A 21608-nucleotide genomic window follows, 5' to 3' on the forward strand; every position below is an offset into this window, starting at 1 on the left:
AGTTCCTGCAGAACTCAAAGCTATGTTATGATGTCTATCCCTTGAGGAGGAGCTAGGACTCTGCTTTATCACTGCACTGTTGTTTGACTGCCTTTTCTCTGTTTCCGAATTCCTTTGTTCCCTTGGGATCATTGATTACTGAGACCTGTTCAAGGGCAAGCATTATGGCCAGGCTTAGATCACAAAATGGCTTAGGCCAGAATGGCTTCTCATATGTCAGGAAAGCCATTCCTGGTTCTCTGTCTCCGGGGACCCCCTAACCTGTCTGCTTACAGCCCCGGATGCAGTCGGGGGTGGAGGGTTCCATCATACCAACACCCAGCTCTTCAACTTCCCTGACAAAGTGGGGGTCCAGCGATGCAGTTCAGTTCTGACCCTAACGCCCTGGAGTTAGCATCTGACCCCACAGGTTAAGGTCTCAGTCCCACAAGAGTGCTCCCACTTCAGATGCCAGTTTCAGGTCCTGGGCCAACCATGCTTCTCACTGGCCAGCTATAAAGTCCAAGGGGCCCACAACCCCCCTCCTCAGGTTTTTGTTTGTTTGTTTAAAATATTTATTTAATTAATTCATTTCGTTGCACCTGGTCTTAGTTGTGGCAGGCAGGCAGGCTCGCTGGCTCCTTAGTTGAGGCATGCAGACTCTTCGTTGCGGCATGTGGGATCTAGTTCCCGGACCAGGGATCGAACCTGGGGCCCCTGCATTGGGAGCGCGGAGTCTTAGCCGTTGCACCACCGGGGGGAGCCCCGCCCTCCTCAGGTTTGATGATTTGCTTGAATGGCTCACAGAACTCAGGAGGGCACTTCCCTTACTATTATCAGTTTATAAAGGATACCATTCAGGAGCAGCCAAACGGAAGAAATGCATAGGGCAAGGTATGGGGGGTGTGTGCGCATGCGTGTGGGAGCCCAAGGCTTCCGTGCCCTGTCCTGCAAAACCACCCTCCCGGCACTGGCACCTTTGTAACTGAGCGGGACCCTGGGCCCTTCCCGCAACAGACCCCTCTCCCGTATCCTCTGCTGTAGCTCCTCTCTGAAGTACTCAGATAATGGTATCTCCTACACATTGCCTGGGCTTTTCAGGTGCTAAGAAACCACCACCCAATGGAAGATCTACTGGATGATCTTGAGCACATAGCCCCCAGACCTTCTGGCGCCTAAGCCGCCCATCATCCAATCAGAGAATTGTGCCCGAGCTGATCACATACCCTGGGACGCCCCTGGACTTTAAAAATGCTTTGCTGAAACCCTTCAGGGCGTCCAGGGTTTTGGGGGGCACGAGCCACCCTTTCTCCTTGCATGGCCCTGCAGTAAACCTTTCTCTGCTCCAAACTCCCGACATTTTGGTTTGTTTGGCCTCACTGTGCGTTGGGCACACGAACTTGTGTCCGGTACAGATCCACGTGTAACTAATTTTAGGGAGCCCCTGCAATCAGATGTTTGTCTGCCCAAGAGTTGAGTGCCTTAGGGGCACTGAGAAGGAAAATCCTTTCATGTGGCCTTTCTTGGCTTAGGTTCTTTCAATCACGTCCTCTGAGATTGAATATCCTTTTGATCTGCCTAATCCAGTTTTAATTTGGTCAGTTTAAATTAGGGAAGGATTTTAAAAGACAACACTAATAATAATGCAGCGTTTGAGATAATGTAGGTAGGGATAACTGGTCCGAAATGTGCTTCAGTAAACTTCTTTTGTTTTGTTTGTGGCTAGTAAAATGCAGTGGGGGGAAATAAGCTGATCCGTTTCTTGGTGTTTGCTACATTTCATTGTTAAGTAAAGCTTGCTGTTCCACAAACAAATGCTTGTGCCTTGGGCGGTATGTTTGTTCCCTTCGTTCTCCTTCAATAGGAAGCCTGATTTGTAATGGAAGAGAAAACCTAATGTCTTCTTTGTGAGTAAATTGATGGTTGTAGGAGAATTGGGGATGATTTGGCCCAGACACATTCTTTCTTTGTTAAACAATATTTAGAGAGCCTTCATGTGAAGCTGTGCTGTTCTATATGATAGCCCCTAGCTACTGGCACTTGAAGTTTAAAATTAAAATTAAAATTAAAAATTCAGTTCCTCAGTCGCATTGGCCGCATTTCCAGTGCTCAGTAGCCACATGTGGCTAATTCGAGACTGGCGTTTGGGGCCAGATAATTCTTGGTTGTGGGGGAGGGAGCCATCCCATGCATTGTAGGGTGTTTAGCAGCACCTCAGGCTCTACCTACTGGATGCCAGGAGCATTCTCTAGTCATGACAGTCAAAACTGTCTGTTGAGATTGCTAAATGTCCCTTGAGGGGCAAAGTCACCCCCGGTTGAGAATCACTGGCCGAGTGGCTACAGTTTTGGACAGTGCAGATATAGAACATTTCCATTATCACAGACAGTACTGTTCTAGAATAATTCCTAGCACTGTTTGGTGTGGGGCATTTTATAGATTAAACTTTTTTTTTTTTTTTTTTTGTGGTACACGGGCCTCTCACTGCTGTGGCCTCTCCCGTTGCGGAGCACAGGCTCTGGATGCGCAGGCTCACGGGCCCAGCCGCTCCGCGGCATGTGGGATCATCCCGGACCGGGGCACGAACCCGTGTCCCCTGCATCCGCAGGCGGACTCTCAACCACTGCGTCATCAGGGGAGCCCCAGATGAAACCTTTTAACATTTAGAGGAATCACAGTGGTCATCCAGTTCAAAGCTTTGGGAAACTGAGGCAGAGACGTTTTTTTCCAGGTGACTTAAGATCGATAGCATGTAAGTGTCCATCTAGAGTTCTGGACTTCACGTAGCCTAGAGGACAGACTTGTGATTTTCATTCAAACCTACCTCATGCTTGCTGTGTGCTTGCACTCAGTGATGGCAAGTAGAAGGAGGACTTCCTCCTTCATGCGGGAAGGAGGGAGTCCTGAGAAATGGAAGACACCCCGCCCTGAGGCTCTCAGAGAAGCAAATTCCTGACTTGAACCCTGGGTTATACCTGTTGTACACCTCCACAGCCTGTGACTTTCTCTAAAGCCCTGCCTCTAGGCTAGGGTTGGAGGGGTGCTGGGGACATCTGGTGGCCTCACCCTTGCTCTATGAGAGGGCACAGTCCTGTTGGGTTTCCCAGTTCCATGCGTACAGAGAGATGTGAACACACTTGTGGCCCATGGAAGACTGTGGTCCTTTAAAAGAGTCCCTCTTGTTAGCTTTTAAATCTCCAGAGTCTCCTTGCGTCTTCCTGGAAGTGGTCCGTGGCAAAGGCTTTAATATGAATTACTTGGAGATTCTTATTTTTCGGGGTCACAGGGAAGCAGCCAGCCCTAGAGACCTGTCTACAGAAAGCGTTGGGGAGGGAAGAAGATTCTCTTTCAGGGTGGTGGTGTCCACAGCTGGAGAGGCCAGAAAGTAAGGCTTAGCAAGGGCTGGGGTGGGGATGTGTCTGGAGGGCAGGCTGGGCCTGCAAAGTTTCCCAGGGGCTTTGATGTGTCCCAGGATCTCCTCCCCGTCGATGAACCCCCCCATGCTTCACATACCTCCCATTGACTCTTCTTCCATCACCGAATGTATTCTCTCCTCTGCTCTGAAATCTTCAGTGGCTCACTGCTGCCTTTTCATGGTGGACAATTCTTAGTACTCAAGGCTCTTTTTGCCCTTATATTATCTTCTTTCCCTTCCAAGAGTAGAAACTAGTTTTTGTGCAGCTGAAAGCTTTACTGTTACTGTGGTTTGCAGAATTATTCTCTTGGGGCTGAGGGTCCATGGTGGCGGACACTTTGCTCAGAGCTTTTTGATGTGTAATAGCTTGCTCAGGAGGAAGTTTTGTTTCTGGTGATACTCTGTTGAGTCGGAGGCCTAGACAACTACTTAAAATCAGCCAACAACTCAAAAATTCCAAGTCCAGTAAACAGACCAGAAGGAGCAACAACAAAAGCAGAGGGAGGATCGCATGTGTAAATCCTCAGGTAACCTTGGGCTGGTGGCCGGTTGGTCCTGTAAAATCAGGAGCCCAGTGAGCTGCTGACCAGGTCCAAGGTCAGTGTTCTGCGGCGCCCGCTGTCAAGTTTAGCTGGAAATAAGCTAATGTGTAAACTGGCCTCTTGGTCTTTTTAAGTTGCTTCATCTTCCCCATTTCAGTTGAAAGAAGTGGCTTTTCTTTCAGAGTTTGGTGACTGGCCGCTCTTTCATCGAATTGTGGATGTTTTCTTTTGGGAAACCGGTCTTTTTGGGTGTCTCCATGGTGAAGGGAAAGGTATTTTTAAAGTCGTGCATTTGGGGGCAGGTTCTGATTTGAGCGATGGGAGGCTTGGGGCGTGGGGAGGACCAAGGTCCCGCCGGCTGCATGGCCGTGGCCGCTATTGCTCACTGGGTCTGCGTCTCTCTTTTGCTCCACAGACCAACGAGTGGAACAAGAATGATGACCGGCTGCTGCAGGCCGTGGAGAATGGAGACGCAGAGAAGGTGGCCTCGCTGCTGGGCAAGAAAGGGGCCAGCGCCACCAAACATGACAGCGAGGGCAAGACCGCGTAAGCTAAAGAGATTGGCTTCTGACAGCCGCCTCTGGGTTCTCAACCTGCTCCCTGCAATTCCCGGGCTCCCTGCGGGAACTTTGCCGGTGCATCTATGGGGACTTCGTGAAATTACTGCCCCTAGCGCACCCCGCATGTTAAAATGTATAAGAGGCTATTTTAATCCAGTTCCTTTCTCTTCAAGCTCCAAATTACATATTTGGGCTTTACCTTGAATGGCTACATTTGCTCCCAGGTATGACCGGAGATTTTGCCAGAGAAGACATAGCACCAGGCTTGCTGCCAGTTAACTGATAGGTGGGAAAAGAGTTCTGCCCCAGATTAGAAACAGCGTAAAAGAGAAAGCAATTTTTTCACAACCCTTAAATCTTATTATTTATAGTATTATTTCTTATAAAACCCCTTCCTTCACATAGATCTGTAATTTTGTATGAATTTTGCTTTATGATTCGCCATATGTGGTACTTTTGTCCACCAAATTAAAACTATATATTTAAGTATTTGTGTGTGTGTGTGTGTATGTGTGTTTGCTTGTTTGTTTGTTTGTTTGTATCCATCCTTACTCTGGTCGTACTGTAGAGAGATCTTTAGACTTCTAATCTGGACTCTTATCACTTAGGAGTTGTGTAGTCCTTGAGTTTCAATTTCTTCATTGTACAGTGGAGATGACTGTAGGATTAACCGCTAGGGCAGTTATAAGAATAAAACAAGATACTGACTTTGGTTGGGTGCCCCCAGAAGCAGGCTGTGAGGTGAGGATTTGACTGTAAGTAGTTTTTATAGCCCGTGATCCCAGGAAGTGCACGGTAAGGGAATGAAGCCTCTATAGCATGTTATTGACACGATACTGCTCTGGGCAGCTGAGACTCATTCCCACTAAGGACCTCTGGGAATCTGTTTAGATTTAGAGCAGGGTGTGGCCCACTGTCTTTGTAAATCAAGTTTTATTAGAATGCAGCCACACCCATTCATTCAGCATTGTCCGGGGCTGCTTCTGCACCACAAAGGCAGATTTGAGTGGTAAGACAAGGACTGTATGGCCCACAAAGCCTGACATATTAACTAGTTTGCTTACCCCAGGCTTAAAGTGTGCCTCAGAGTTATCCCACCCGAGGGGTAAGGAAACTGGGGTGTCTATTCCTGATCTCCTGTCCCTCCCAAGGTTGAGTGCCTCTCCTAGGGGCCATAATGCTCGTGCCCAGAACACTTCCAAGACGTTGAGGAAGGGGCACCTACAGCCATGGACACCATATGTAAAGAGCTGCACAGTGCCCAGCCCACAGTAGACACTTGATAAAGCCAGCTCCCTTCCTTTCTTGGCCTAGATGAGTGGTTCTCAATCCTGGCAGCTCCTGCATTAGACTCTCCTGGGGTGCTTTTAAAACATGTTGATGCCATGCCCACTCCAGATGTTCTGAGTCATTTGGTCTAGGGAGAGGCCCAGGAATCAATATTTTCTAATGTATCCCATGTAGGTTCAACCAGAGAGAACCATTGTCTGGAAACTAAACTAGATTGACTCTAGATTGAAGGATAAGTATCAGGCATGACTGGCAAATTGTCAGGAGAAAATTGTCACATTTTAGCATACTTCGCCAGTTAATCCTCTTCCCAGCACCCAGTGGATCCCATAGTGTAGACACCAACCCTGTTGTTTTGGGAGCCTCAAGAGAGCTTAAGGGGCTGAGCTTTGTGTAGAGAGCAGGCTAGCTGGTACACAAAGAGAAGAGGGATGCGTTCTCACGCAGGTCGGAGTCTGGTCCTCTAGGAGCTGGGCTTGTCCTCCATGCCCGTCACCCCAGGTTGAGCTCCACCTCACAGCCTCAGTTTGACTTCCTCCTTGGCCTGTCTCAGGTGTGGGGACAGGGCCATATCCCCGTGAGCTCTGACTCGTTAGGATGCCCAGTAGTAGGTGGGCTTTGGGTGTTGGCTAATATTTTGTTGCATCAGTTGCCTCCTCGGCCTTATGTAACTTTTAGTTCTTATCTCTCTTGCACTCTAGGTTGTAATTTCCTTGCTAGAAGGGACTGTGACCTTGTAGTTCACTGCTATAATTATATCATCTAGCCAGCGGCTCGGTTTGTAGTAGATAGTCAATAAATATTTGTTGGATGAGTCAGTTAACCTTTTCCTGTGATGCTACATTTGGAGTCCGTGCTCTCTGAGCTACAGTGGCAGAGGCCACACTCCTAAGCCTGTCCTGAGGCTTTTGGCTGTAGGCATAGTGCTTTCCCGTTACCCTTTGTACCTCTCTACAGCTTCCCTGGCTCCTGCCCTCCTCCCAGTCTGGCTCTGCCGGTGTCTGCATAAGATGAACTTTGTAGCCATCTGAGAGAAAGGGGAGGGAACTGTTCATGGTAGTTTTGTCCAAGACAGTACTCACTAAAAGAAGATAAAAAATTTAGATTAGTAGTTTCGCCACAATTGTGATCACCTTGATCCATTTGTGTCTTTTGTTAATAAGACATTTATTATGTATAGGATAGATGGCCAGACAGTTATTTTCTATTCTCTCTCTTTTTTAATTGTAAAATATACACATCATAAAATTTACCATTTTAACCATTTTAAAGTATACAGTTCAGGGACATTAAGTACCTTCATAATGTTGTACAACCATCATCATCTAGTTCCAGAAATTTTTCATCACCCCAGAAGGAAACCCATACCCATTAAACAGTGACAGTCCTCAACTTCCCCTCCCGCTCTCCCTGGCAACCACTAATCCGCTTTCTGTCTTTATGAACTTGCCTATTCTGGATATTTCACATAAACGGAATCATACTATACATATGGGGCCCTTTGTCTCTGGCTTCTTTCACTTAGCGTAATGTTTTCAAGTTTCATCCTTATTGTAGCATGAATCAGTAGTTTATTCTATTTTTTTCAACTGTAGAAATGCACACAGCAGTTACAAAAAATCACCATCTCCATTTGGAAGATGATAAAGCTAAGGCCCACATGATACATCTCTCCCTGAATTAACCCTAGAACCAGTTCTAACATCTCTACCTTTGCACTTACAAGCCACCGTCTTTCCCTTCAGTGACACTTAGGTAGAAAACTAGAGGAACTCTATGGAAAAGGAAGAGAGGAGGTAATTAATTTTTTTTGCAAGATTTTCCATAAGTCATCATCTGCTAACATTTAACTTTTCTACTTGGGCTATTCCTTTTGACGATTAAAGCTACTAACTGATAACTATGAGAATTTAATTTTCAAAGGCACCATGGAATTAAATCTATCTGGCTTCATATTTTCATTCACATCTAATGGCCCTAGTACTGAGAAGGAGGGGTGTGCTGCGGTGTTGGAAACCATCTCTCCTGTCCCTTTTGTACCTCGTCATTATGCACAGCCAAGCGTTCTGTTGTGAGCCCCAAGCAGTGTTGTTCCCTTGGCTTCAGTCCTTCTCACCTTGGAAGTCTGCACTTCTGGATTTGGGTTAGTCCAATCTGTGCATTCCTGCCCGAGTGTACATGTGTCTCCCTCAAGCTGTGGAGACTTTGCAGTTCTTGCTCCTGTTCTTTCCCACGGGCATTTGGTTTGGTAGCAGGTGAACTGGGAACCTCCTAGGAGCAGTTCTAAATTCACGGCGGGCCGATGCAGTGTGTCCCTCCTGCCAGAGGTCTTGGCGTCACCAGCCCTGCGGAGCTCGCAGGGCCAGCATTCGTCGGTGGACGTGTATGGAAGGTATTGCATTTGTCTCCGAAGGGTAAGACTAAATCACACACCTAAAGTTAGGTCCTTGGCAGGACTTGGCCTCATTCTCTGCCTGCTCATTAGGGTTTACCCTTTGATTTATATACACCTCCATATCAGAATTAATTTGGAGGCCTATTTTCTAGCTAGCTTTTGTGATAACCCGTTTTGTCATCTTGCTCAGTGATGCACCATGTTTTCCTATTGCCTAACAGCCTAGAGTCCTGATTTTGGCTTTCAAGGGCCTCCCAGTGGCCCTGCCCTTACTTAGCTAACTGTTTTCTCACACATTTCTTCTGCTGGAGGTGACGCTGTCTGCTCCCTGCCCTCCCCTCCTATAAGACCATCCAGGTGTTTGTCCCAGGTTCTCTGGTCCAGAATGCCTTCCTCCCTGATATTCTCAGTCCTTTTTTTTTTTTTTTTGGATTCTTCTTCTCTTTGAAATACTAGAATCTTGCCTTAGAACTTGATGTTGTTACAACAATAGAAAAGTCTCTACAGCTTAAATAAGATCTGTGTTTTCTGAACGACTTGAATCCCTTACAACAGGGGTCCCCAACCGAGGACCCCCGGGCCGAGGACCAGTAGCGCTCCGTGGGCCTGGCGGGAACCGGCCGCACGGCAGGAGGTGAGCGGCGGGCCAGCCGGCGAAGCTTCATCTGCCGCTGCCTGTCGCTCGCGTTACCACCTGACCATCCCCACACCCTGTCCCGTGGAAAAATTGGCTTCCATGAGACCGGTCCCTGCTGCCAAAAAGGTTGGGGACCGCTTCCTTACAACACAGAAGCTCCCTGAGGACAGGGATCGAATGATTTTAGCGTCTGTGTTGGTCTCTCCCACTGTTGCAGGCATAGAAGAGGCATTTGGCTGGTGTTTGTGGATGTGAACTTTTCAGCGTGGTTCTAATGGAGAAAACACCCTCCTTCTGCTGGTACTGTTTCACGGGTAAAGTTGTTAGGGGTGAGTTAACTTGGGGGTTCCAGAGGCAAAAAGCTATCCTGGTGAATGTCACAACTTGACGCTTGCCTCTCCCAGCTTCCAGTGAACTTTCAGTAGAGAAATACTCAGCCTTCACTACCTAGAGAACCAGACGACCCAGAAAGTCCCAAGAATGAGGCAGCCATCTCGGCAGACATTCTCCAGAAGCCTCCATAACCCGAGGTCAATAACCAGAGGGGTGGTTTGGTAATTCTTCAGACTTTTCAGTTCTTGCTGGAATTATTTCCTTTAGGGAGAGATAAGAAACCTTGTCTGAAAATTTTCTCCCTATAAAACTGATCAAAGAGGGGTTAAAAAAAAAAAAAAGGGAAAGCAGTTGAATGACTGGAATTCACTTTGCGAAGAGTGAAAGCAAGGTGGTGTCTGGGGTCAGAAGAGAACAAACTAGAGCAGGGCAGAGAGCCACGGCTGCAGGCTGTGTTTGTGGAGTCAGGCTTGGCTTCCTGCGACCCCTCCGTTCTCTTTCCGCGGTGGAGGTGAGGAAGCGGGAGGATGCCATTGCCCTAAAACCTCTCACCATAGAGCAGTCTAATTGTTTCAAGATGGTTTCCCCTACATTTGGATGTGCATTTCATTAAAGTTATGTGTGTTTGTTTTAGGAACAACCAGACTAAATAAAATCACTGCTGGGACTGTAGTATTTGAAGAAATACCACCCAGCCATGTGTGTATAGAGATAAATATATATATGTGTATGTTGTCTGTATCCATAGCCCGTGTTTCAGAAACCTGATCTTTTTGGCTTTGAAAACAAGAACTTGTGCTAGTATTTTTAGATGACTCTGTGGAACTTACATGTAAAATAGGGGAGGTCGTCCTTGAATTCTGCAAGTCAGGACAAGAAGGGGCTTCTCTGGTGGGTGGCTTGTTGTACTTTTGACTCTTCCTGTTTTCTCAGAATAGGGATGGATACAGGGTTTTCTCAGTTCAGTCTTGGAAATCAAGTCACACCACCTGGTCACCTTCCTCCAGTTCTTCCCACTAGCTGCCAAATTCATTTACCTAAAACTGCTGTATATTTTATGTCATTGCAGCCTCCTTCCCAGCAAAATGACCTTCCAGGCAAAACCACCCTGTGTCTTGTATAAATCTTGTTCGTGTTTGGCAGGGGGATGAACTGAACGCTGTAATTTCTATATAGCATATCTGCTCTGCTTTTGGTCAAGTAGATTTTCGAAGGCGACATAACGTCTGTTCCTGTCTTGCAAATGTGCCCAGATGTTTGCTTCTAGTTGGGAGGTACTAAAATGTTCCAAACTCTGTTGTCTAAAATGCTCCAAACTCTTTCGTAAGCACGTACAAAAGAAGGAGAAAATATGGTCCTTGCCTACAAGATGCATAGCATCTGGCCGAGAAGACAAGACCAATAGATGTACTGGGGAATAATTAAGTGCTGAATCATAAAATTCTAACTTGTAAGGGGTTCAAGGTGGGAAGAGGTGGTGAGGCACAGGAGTAGCGAAGGAATGCTCCCTGCCTGTGATGCAAGGTGGGCCTGAGAGAATGGATTGGGAGGGTGTGGGTGGGGACAGAGGATGTGGAGGACAGTGTGGGTGCTGGTAACAGTGTGATGGAGGCCATCCCAAGTTGAAAAGGAAAAACAACACCGTGCTCACTGTTTCCTTCCCTTCCTCCAGAGTTATTATAGCAGTTCAAGGTCAGGGACCCACTTGACACTAGATCAGGGGTTCTCAACTCCCATTAGAAGCGCCTGGACAGCTTTGAAAGTGCTGTGTGGGGTGTCACCCTCTAAGATACCTATGTAATTGGTGTGGGGTGCAGTCTGGGTGTGGGGTTGTTTCAAGCACCCAGGTTACTTGAATGGTCAGTCCAAACTGAGAACCACAGTGCTGGACACTCCACAGTGAGACCCCAGGCTTCTTAGCCCAAGGCTTCTCAACAGGTTTTCCCCATGATAGGTTACAGACAGGTAGGCTGAGGAAGGCCCACGGAGCCCAGGTGGAATTTTTTCTAGCATACACACACATACATATATGTATATATAATGCTTGTGCACAGAATAAAATTAAAATGAAAGGTAAATGTTGGCATTAAGTAAATTATGTTAAACTAATTCACAAGAGTTTTAAAGGGAAATGGTGTTGTAGGTTAAAGCTGAACAGATCATGGTGCAAAATTGTGCTTTGGAAGGAACACTTGTAACCAGGGAAGTGGTGCAAACTGATGAGAATAGATTTGGGGATTAAGAGCTGCACTGATTAAAATATTGGGGGGATCACAGGATTTTTCATTTTAAAACTGAAAAGCAGGATTAAGTATATTGAGAAGGAAGGATTTTAAACACTCAGTTGGCTCATCGTTGCCCGGGGTTGCAGCAATCTGGCTCTTCCGTGCCCTCCGCCGGCCCGGACCTGCCCCCGCATGCGGAGGTCAGGAGAGCCTGGGAAACCCCAGTCGGCTGTGTTAGAGGGCGGAGCAGGGGCGGGTGGCCGGCAGCAGCAGCCGGCAGTGAACTCCACTCAAGCCTAACCCCGTGAGAGGAGGGAGCACCTGGGGCGGGAGGTTCTCACGCTGGCAGCCACCAGACAGTTCAAGGGTGGAGGCGCATGAAATCACTCGACACGTGCCTGTCCTTTAGAAATACTCCTGCTTCCCTGAAATTCACGCCTTCCAAAACGCTGCCGCCGCCGCCCCGCCATGCTGCTGGGTCATTTGAGGTCCAGTTTGCCGTCTCTTTCATGAAGCCTTTTCTAAATTCCAAAGGGGGTGAGCTCGATCTCAACCACTGCGTCTCTTAAAACACCTAGGATTTGATGAGTCTCGGTTACCTATGTACTTACCTTATTCCTGTTATTGGACTATCGGGGTTAGAGCCCAATCTTATCCAATTAATAAGAAAGGAATTGTTATTAATCGTGTTAATATTGAATGCCCAGCCCTGGGCTAGGGGCTTTCATATGTGTCATTCATTCAACAGATAGTTGCTTCTTTCACCCATTTTAAAGACCATGTCAGTTTCCCTCAGGTATTTCTTATCTCATGCTCTCAATTACCCTGGAGTAATTTGTGAAGAGGAAAGTGTGGGTCAGAAAGGTTTGGAAATTGGTACAAATCACCCATTCTGGGTGGTAGAGTCTGGGGGTCTATCGTGAGCACAAGAGACAAATCATTTGCCCTAAAGAGATTTCATACTGCCCAAGTGCTGTTTTCCTACTGCATTTGTGAAACCAAACAATCCCGAAGAAAAAGAGCTAACTCTCAGCTTAAGTGTCACGGGGTTTCTTAGCTCTGAGTATGTGATCTTTCGTCTCAGCCTCTCCTCCTCCTGTCCCCAGGAGATCTCTGTCCCCAGAAGCACGGCTGATTCCATTAGCACATCGTGGGCACTTAAAGGACAGTAATCCTATTTTTACAGCCTTTATTTCTTTTATGCTAGTCACCATTTATTATATCTATCTGAAACGTTTAGCAGGAGAAGGCCACCAGTGTTCCATTTCTCAAACTGTCTGCCACCTCAGTTCCTAATAGAGGCAGTGATCAGAGTCCCTGTTGCAGCTGCCTTTGAAATAGCTGAAAGCCTGGCAGCCCTATTACTTCTCTGCCAGAGGCGATTTCTCTTAGGCCCATAGGGTTGATGCCTACTAGTAGAGCAGAATTCGTTTTTCAACGCGTTTTTGACTATAAGCTATTAGACAGTGATGCCTTCCTTACCCTCGGATTATAATCTGAAATGGGAATCCAGGTCTTTTAGGATTAAGGTTTGTCCCGCTGAAATACTCGGTGTGTGCTAAGCCTCTTTTGAGCTCAGTGACCTCATTAGAATTTAGATGTTGCAGCAAGTAAGTGCCAGGAAACAATTGGTAGGCTGGGTTGGAATCATAGACTTTAGAACTGAAGAAGGCTTCAGTGGTCACGTGGACCAGATGAATAAACTGAGGCCAGTGAATGTGAGCGACTTTATCGTTCCATACTTGGGGATGGCAGAATTGAGACCAAAACCAGAGAATACTGACTTTTAGTTCATGCTTCTGCCTCCTATGCCAGTGGTCCTAAAAATGGGACATGTATGAGAATCACCTAGGGGGCTTGTTAAAACACAGATTGCTGGGCCCCTCCCCTGTGCCTGGGCAGGATCCTCAGAATCTGCATTTCTAACAAGCTCCCAGTGATACTGATGCTGCTGGCCCAAGGGCCACACTTAGAAAACCACCATATGACATGATGTTGGGAAGCAAAATAAAGCTTGTAATAATGACATAAAGGACACAGCCTCTCTCTTAAGAACTTAGAGTACAAGGGCTTCCCTGGTGGCGCAGCGGTTGAGAGTCCGCCTGCCAATGCAGGGGACACAGGTCCGTGCCCCGGTCCGGGAAGGTCCCACATGCCGCGGAGCGGCTGGGCCCGTGAGCCATGGCTGCTGAGCCTGCACGTCCGGAGCCTGTGCTCCGCAATGGGAGAGGCCACAACAGTGAGAGGCCCACATACCGCAAAAAAAAAAAAAAAAAAAGAACTTATAGTACAACCTGAAGAAAACATGGTCATGCCAGTTTGTAGATGTGCCTTGGTTTAAGGAAATGCAAAATAGAAACTTCAGATGGAAAAGGCAAATTCGAAACTGAAGACTTGCATTCTCCCCCCGCTCACCCCAAACCGCTTCTCTGTGCTAGGAAAATTGCAATAGGCAAGACAAAATCTCTGCCCTCATGGAACGTATGGAAGGTATAGTCTATCGGGGCACTCAGACAATAACCACATGCCTCTTTGTAATATCAGGTGCATTGAAGAAAAAGCAGCAGCCAGGGGCCACTTTGAATAAACCTTGGCAAGAAAGGCCTCTCTGAGCAGGCACCTTCATTTGAGCAGATTCCTGAATTAGAATGAGGTGCCAAGCCTGCTCTTTTCTAGAACTGCTGTCCTGGTGGAGGGAACAGCAAGGCGAATGCTCTGAGGTGGGAGGGTACCTGATGTGCCCTCAGCGAACAGGGAAAGAGCTAGAAGGTGAGATCACAGTGGGAGCCAGGACCTCCTCATATAGAGCCTGGTGAGCCACACGAAGGATTTTGGATTAAATCCTAATTACAAATACTTAATTTCTCTGATTCATTTTTATATGATTTAATATCATTTTTCCCCCTCCAGAAAGATGTCTTACAAAAGCCATGCAACTAAAGTATAGGCGATTATAGGTATTTGGGAAATGCTGAAGCTCTCAAGGGATTATGAAAAGTTGGTTATTACCGTGAAGTATTTCTGAGTCTCACCAACCATGGTGATCCCTCTTGTAAATAAAGGGCTTTAAAAGGAAAGAAGGGGGCTTCCCTGGTGGCGCAGTGGTTGAGAGTCCGCCTGTTGATGCCAGGGACATGGGTTCGTTCCCCGGTCCAGGAGGATCCCACATGCCACGGAGCGGCTGGGCCCATGAGCCATGGCTGCTGAGCCTGCGCGTCCGGAGCCTGTGCTCCGCAATGGGAGAGGCCACAACAGTGAGAGGCCCGCGTACCACACACACACAAAAAATCCAGGCTCCCCTACTTACTGGTTCTGGGACTTCGGGCAAGCTGACTGGACTCCTCTGTGTCTCAGTTTCCTCCTCTGTAAAATGGGGATGATGATAATTACCCCTCCCAAGGCTGGTTGGGGGATGTAATGAGTTAAAACGTAACTAGTGCATTGTATTTCAACACAGAAGCTGCTATTACTATTGATGCTGATATTTTTTAGTTGCCCAAACATGGTTTAGAGGTGAGGGAACTGAAGTTAGGTACCTCAGCCATGATGACACAACAACAATGCAGCAAACCCAGCCGTGGTATTCCGGCCTCCTCACTGGGTTTCTGCTGGTTCTTCCTCTGCACCATCAGGATGCCATCCAGCTGCTGTCCTGGGGCTCTCAAGGTCATCTTGGTCTTCTCTTGGGAGTGGGAGGGAGGGAGGCGGAAGAAGAAGGGGGGTGGTTGGTGGGGGAGAGATCAGGAGCCGCAAAACTCTGAAGCCCAGAAACCTTGGGAACTTTCCAAGTGACAAAAACAGAGAAATTCCAAGTATCAATAAGCAGCAGAGGCATCAAAGGATCATGATGTAATCTTCAGGCCACTCTGCCTTTTAGTTACCCCTCTGTGAAAGGGCCCAGCTGAGTTTTATAAGCAAAGCTAAACATTGCCTATTATAATGAAACTTAAAACAGCATCGATTCCTTTTTTGTGGGACACATCCACAAGATTGCTTTCAAGGCTTAAGGGGATTACGTTTTCAGAAGCGGTTTGAAACAATAGGTACCTTGGTAAAAAGGATGGTGCGAGGTTCTTAACTCGTTCTCCATTTAGAGCAGTGCTTTGCAAACAGTAATGTGCACGGGAATCAGCTGGGAAACTTGTAAAACACAGCTTTGGGGGCAGTGATGGGGGGTGGGGTCTGAGAGCCTCCATTTCTAACAGCTTCTGGTCTGTGGTTCACTCTGTGAGTATCCAAGACTTTTAGGCTATTGAAGTGCCCTCACTCTGGCTGCACTAGAATCTGGACAGACACCCTGCTGTATCCCTGGGCAGTGACGAGTGTCCTTGTCACTGGGCCTGGAGTTAGAGGGGTGGATAAAGGTTTTTATACCCCTCCCTCCTCCACTGAATTCTGAGACCTGTCCAAATGAAGAGGTAAACAAGCCAGTAGAACCTCTCATGAAATATATTGCTATTGACTCTTGAATGACATTTCTTGTCTTTAAGAGGAAAGGCCACACTCTTTAATTAGGTATAAAAGCCTACAGAGACAAAGCCAAAGGATGTTCTGAATTTGTTTTGCATCCACTCTTCTGTTCCTCTAAGGGGAAATTTCAGCTGATAATTAGCTGAAATAACCACCTCAAAGCGTTCATTAAGAAAGACTTAAATGTTTCTTCTGTGGAAAATTTAGATGTAATTAAAATTCTCATCACTTAAAATTTGGCGGACAGTAACAAGTCCTGGCTAGGATGTGGACAGATTGGAGCCCTCATGTCGTTGATGGGGATGTAAAACGGTGCAGCAGCTTTAGAAAAGAGTCTAACATTTCCTTAAAGACGTCAACATGGTTACCATATGGTTCAGCAATTCCACTCCTAGGTCTGTACCCACTAGAATTGAAAACAGGTGTCCATGCAAACACTCGTACACAAATGTTTTAGCAGCATTATTCACAATAACCAAAAAGTAGAAACAACCCAAGTGTCCATAACCAATGAATGGATAAACAAAATGTGATATATCCACCCAATGGAAGGAATAACGTACTGGTACGTGCTACAACGTGGATGAACCTTGAAAAGAGGCCAAATGAAAGAAGCCAAGCACAAAAGACCACATATTGTATGATTCGATCTTGATGACATGTCCAGAATAGGCAAATCCATAGATACAGAAAGTAGATTAATGATGGCCAAGGGTAGGCATGGGAATGGAGAGTGAATACTAATGGGTACAAGGATTTTTTTTAAGCTGATGAAAATGTTCTGGAATTAGATAGTGATGTTGGTTGCACAACTTTGTGAATATCCTAAAAACAACTGAATTGTGCATTTTAAAATGGTGAATTTACGTACTATAAAATATATCTCAATAAAAAGATTGAGATCTGCTATGATGTTTTTTCAGTCTTTGTTTAATTTGTCTTAATAGAATTATATTGCAGCATCATGCGTTTGTATTAAGTGGTTTATCACAGAGATCCTCAACCTGGGCACTATTGACATTTTGATATGTTGATATTATTGACATTTTAGACTAGTCAGATAATTGTTTATTGTGGGGCCTGTACATTGTAGGATGTTTAGCAGCATCTCTGGTCTTTACACGTTAGACACCAGGAGAAGCTACCCACCCCCAACCCTGTGAATAATCAAAAATGTCTCTGGATGTTGCCAAATGTCCCCTGGGTGGGGCAAAAATCACCCCCAGTTGAGAACCACTGGTTTATCTTTAGTCTTCCAACTAAAAGCTTAGATCCATGAGGGCTTTTTTTTTTTTTTATTCGCCATGTGTTTCTCAGTGCTTAGAACAGTGTCTGGCACGTAAATACCCTAGTATAGTAAGTATATGAGTGAATTAATATATTTAGCTATAGCAATTTATAAAAATATACAACTAGAGAAATATCGAAATTATCCCATGCTTGGGTTAGGTCTAATGCCCTAGAATTAACGTTGTCAAGAACAGTCTCTGTTTGGGGGCGAGGGGGGCCTGTTAATCAGCCTACGACTTTGCCTGCCCGCCTCACCCCAATCTGCAAACTGTCTTTATCTAGAGGTGTGTTGTTTTACCAGCTATCTAGGGCACGGGCCATTAAAGGCCACCAGCCATGCTCTTCATTAGTGGTGTGCTGACCTGGGGCACCATCTGCTCCCTAAGCCTGAGGTAACCCCACAGACGCCCATCTGCAGTCCAGACCAGCACCCACCAGTCGCGGGGACTGCTGCCTTGAGGGGACTGCCGCCCTGAGGGGACCGCATTTACCAGTCACTGCAGAGGAAGGGAAGCCTACTCGCTGTCATTTACAAACCCAGGTTCTGTCAGTGACTAATCATGTTTTCCCACCCAACTGAACCCAACTTTCCACTTGAGTATCTTATTAAAAGTTGGCTCTGCTTCTCGTTCATATTCAGAGGCTAAATGCTAATGACTTGTTGCTGCCAAACCCTGCTTTGGGGATTATCACTTCTATGGAAGGCGCCGGAATGTTAGCTGCTCATGTGTGAGCATTAGACAAGGCTGGTCTCAGATGGCTTTTTTTTTGGTCATCTGTGACTGTCTACAACTCTCTCTTGCTTGCTTTTCTCTTCCTCCTTTCTTTCCTTCTTTCTTCATTTCTTAAGCAATGATGGTTCTGACCTAATTTCTGCTAACCTGTCTTTTCTGAACACCGAGACAAATCCTTTTATTAAGCAACATGTCTCAGACTCTGTGCCTTGTCTTGTGTTGATGAGGCTCTGATAATCGGTGGTATTTTCTTGGATGTTTACTACATGCGTCACGTTTTGCTAGTGCTTTTACATATACCTCATTGATTCCTCACAGCCCATTTAACAGGTGTGATGATGGTACTGTTAGCACATTTTTGTAAAGAGCTATTTTATTTTAGAAATACATATTGAAATATTTATGAATGAAATGGTATGACATGAGATTTGCTTCAGAATAATGGTAAGGGTGTAGATGAAACAAGGTTGTTTCGCATTCAAGTTAGACATGGTATTGGATACAAAGCATCTCATTGCGTTATTATTTCTCGTTTGTAAAGTGCGTATCTTTTAAGTATATGTGTAGAAAAGTTCAGAGACGAAAAGATATAAATGAGATTTGCCTCAAAACAATCCAGTTGTGGCAGGGGAGGAGGTAGAGTGGATGAGTTTATAGATAAAGTAAGATCTGTGACTTTGAGTTATTGTTGTTTTTCTCTTTGTTTTCTTTTTGTTTTAGCTTAAAAAAAGGTACTGTTTAATTCTTATCCTCTACTCATAAATAGGTCTTTTGCCTTGGCCAATATTTTAATAAACTTCTTTATGATGTTATTGCGCATGGCCTGAATTAAATAAAAAATTCATAGGAATAAAGCAACTAAGAAGTAAAAATATCTAGTTGTCACTTTTTTAATACATTTTTAAAAAACTGGATGTTTGTACCTTTTTGACTGCCTTCATCTAGTTCCCCTTCCCCCAATCCCCTGACCTCTGGTAACCATAAATCTGATCTCTTTTTCTATGAGTTGGTTGGTTGGTTAGTTGGTTTTTGAAGTATAATTGACCTACAACACTGTTAGTTCCTATTACACAACATAGTGATTTGATATTTCTGTACATTCCAAAATGATCACAGTGATAAGTGTAGTTACCATCTGTCACCATGCAAAGATATTACATAGTTATTGACTATATTCCCCACGGTGTACACTTCATACCCCCGACTCATTTATTTTGCCACTGGAAGTTTGTACCTCTTAATCTCCCTCACTTCTTTCTTTCCTCCCTCCGCCCCCCTCCCCTCTGGCAACCACCTGTATCTGTAACTGTTTCTGTTTTGTTATGTTTGTTCATTTGTTTTCTAGATTCCACATGTAAGTGAAATCATACAGTATTTGTCTCTGCCTGACTTATTTCACTTAGTGTAATACCCTCTAGGTTCGTCCATGTTGAAGCAAATGGCAAGATTTCATTCTTTTTTATGGCTGAGTAATAGTCCATAATGTATAGACGTACCACATCTTCATCCATTCATCTACTGATGGATAGTTATGATGCTTTCCTATCCTGGCTATTGTATATAATGCTGCAGTGAACACTGGGGTGCATATATCTTTTCTAATTCGTGTTTTCATTTTCTTCAGATAAATACCCAGGAGTGGAATTGCTAGGTCATATGGTAGTTCTGTTTTTAATTTTCTGAGGAATCTCCATACTGTTTTCCATAGAGTCGGCACCAATTAACATTCCCGTCAAAGGTGTGCCTAGGTTCCTTTCCTTTACATCCTTGCCAGCACTTGTTACTTGTTATCTTTTTGATAATAACCATTCTGACAGGTGTGAAGTGATATCTCATTGTGGTTTTGATTTCCATTTCCCTGATGAGTGATGCTGAGCATCTTTTCATGTGCATGTTGGCCATCTGTATGTCTTCTTTGGAAAAATGTCTATTCAGATCCTCTGCCCATTTTTTAAGTGGTTTTTTTTTTTTGATGTTGAGTTGCATGAGTTCTTTGGATATTAACCCCTCATCAGATATACTGTTTGCAAATACCTTCCATTCAGTAGATGGCTTTTTATTTTGCTGATAGTTCTCTTTGCTGTGCAAAAGTTTTTTTTAGTTTGATTAGGTCCCGTGTGCTTATTTTTGCTTTTGTTTCCCTTGCCTGAAGAGACATAGCCAAAAAAAACATTGTTAAGATTGGCATCAGAGAGCATACTGCCTGTTTTCTTCTGGAAGTTTGATAGTTTCAGGTCTTACATTTAAGTCTTTAATCCATATTGAGTTGATTTTTGTATATGGTGTGAGAAAGTAGCCTAAATTGATTGTCTTGTGTGTAACTGTCCAGTTTTCCCAACACCATTTGTTGAAGAGACTGTCTTTTCCCCATTGTATATTCTTGCCTCCTTTGTCATAGATTAATTGCCCATATAAGTGTGGGCATATATGGCTGTCCCCAGTGTCTGTGTCCCCAGGGTGAGCTCCAGCTGCCTCCTGCCTCTCCAGGATCAGCAGGTGGGTCTGACCCAAGCTCCTTTCAAATGACTACTTCTGCCCTGGGTTCCAGAGCATGTGAGATTTTGTGTGAGCCTTTTAAGAGTGGAGTCTCTATTTCCCACAGCCCTCTGGCTCTCCCGAAAGTAAGCCCAGCTGACCTTCAAAGCCAGACATTCTAGGGGCTCATCTTCCTGGTGCAGGGCCACTGGGCCAGGGAACCCAGTGTGGGGCTTGGACCCCTCACTCCTCGGGGAGAAACTTTGCAATTGTAATTATCCTCCTCTTTGTGGGTTACCCACCCAGGGTATGGGTCTTGACTATAGCACATCTCTGCCCCTCCTACCTGTCTCGTTGTGGTTCCTTCTTTATATCTTTGGTTGTAGAAGATCTTTTCTACTAGTCTTCTGATCTTTCATTAATAGTTGCTCTGTAAATAGCTGTAATTTTGGTGTGCCCGTGGAGGGGAGGATCTTTCTACTCTGACATCTTCTCTAATCAAAACAATTTTTAAGGCTGAATTTGCCCTTATAAATATTTAATCTGACAATGTGCACAGAAACCTAATAGTTCTTCCTGTGGATGATCACACACAAAATACCTAACACTGGTATCATTCAAGGTCCCAGTAGGAAACAGGTAGCACTCACATAGGATAATTGATGGGTGGTTAAGAAAGGAACTGTTTATACACATGTGGTCAGATTAAACCAGCAAGGCTGGAAAAGCAGCCCTGGCTAGTGACAGTGGGAAATATTTCACCACCACTGCTGCCCACACCTGAAGAGGCAAGGAGAGAAATCAGTTACCAAAACCCAGAAAGAGCTGCAGCTGTAGCTTTGGAAGAGCTGGCCCACAGAGCTGTGAACTTCACAGAGGAAGTAGAGGAAGGCAGCCAAGTCATCCATAGAACAGCATGTCGTGTTCGTCAGAGCACATTTATCAACATGCAGTAGTGGCCTACAGTAATGCTTCATTGTCACATGTGTCTGCAGTTTCAATCCCCTATTATTAGAGTGTGCAATCCAGAGGTAATCCAGGAAGCCTCGGAGTAGAAAAAATATAAATATTACAGGGGGAAGAGGGTTAGTAACTCAAAGGGGCACATTGAAGAGCTTCTGGGTTGCTAGCAGGAGATACGAGGAGAGATTTTGGGTCTCTGGCCAAGTTCTGTTTCTTCAGTATCAAAGTAAAAGGGGCACGTTCCATTTGTGAAGTTTTAGCAGGCTATACAGTTAGGGTATGTGTACCTTTCTTTATATA

The 21608-nt window shown here is 45.4% G+C and overlaps 1 protein-coding gene across 9 annotated transcripts in view; it reads left to right on the top strand.

Annotated features, from left to right (window-relative positions):
- Positions 1 to 21608, top strand: part of RAI14 (retinoic acid induced 14) — a 149776-nt gene that overhangs the window by 92599 nt on the left and 35569 nt on the right. For 8 of the 9 annotated variants that reach the window (XM_081231020.1, XM_081231017.1, XM_081231022.1 and 5 more), the window contains exon 3: positions 4352 to 4482. In XM_081231020.1, the coding sequence (XP_081087146.1) occupies positions 4352 to 4482 (131 nt within the window). Of the gene's footprint in view, positions 1 to 4351; positions 4483 to 21608 lie in introns of those variants that run through there. The other variant, XM_081231025.1, reaches the window with a different exon arrangement.

The sequence above is a fragment of the Mesoplodon bidens genome, assembly GCF_964165515.1.
Source record: "Mesoplodon bidens genome assembly, chromosome: 4".
In the NCBI taxonomy this organism is placed as follows: domain Eukaryota; kingdom Metazoa; phylum Chordata; class Mammalia; order Artiodactyla; family Ziphiidae; genus Mesoplodon; species Mesoplodon bidens.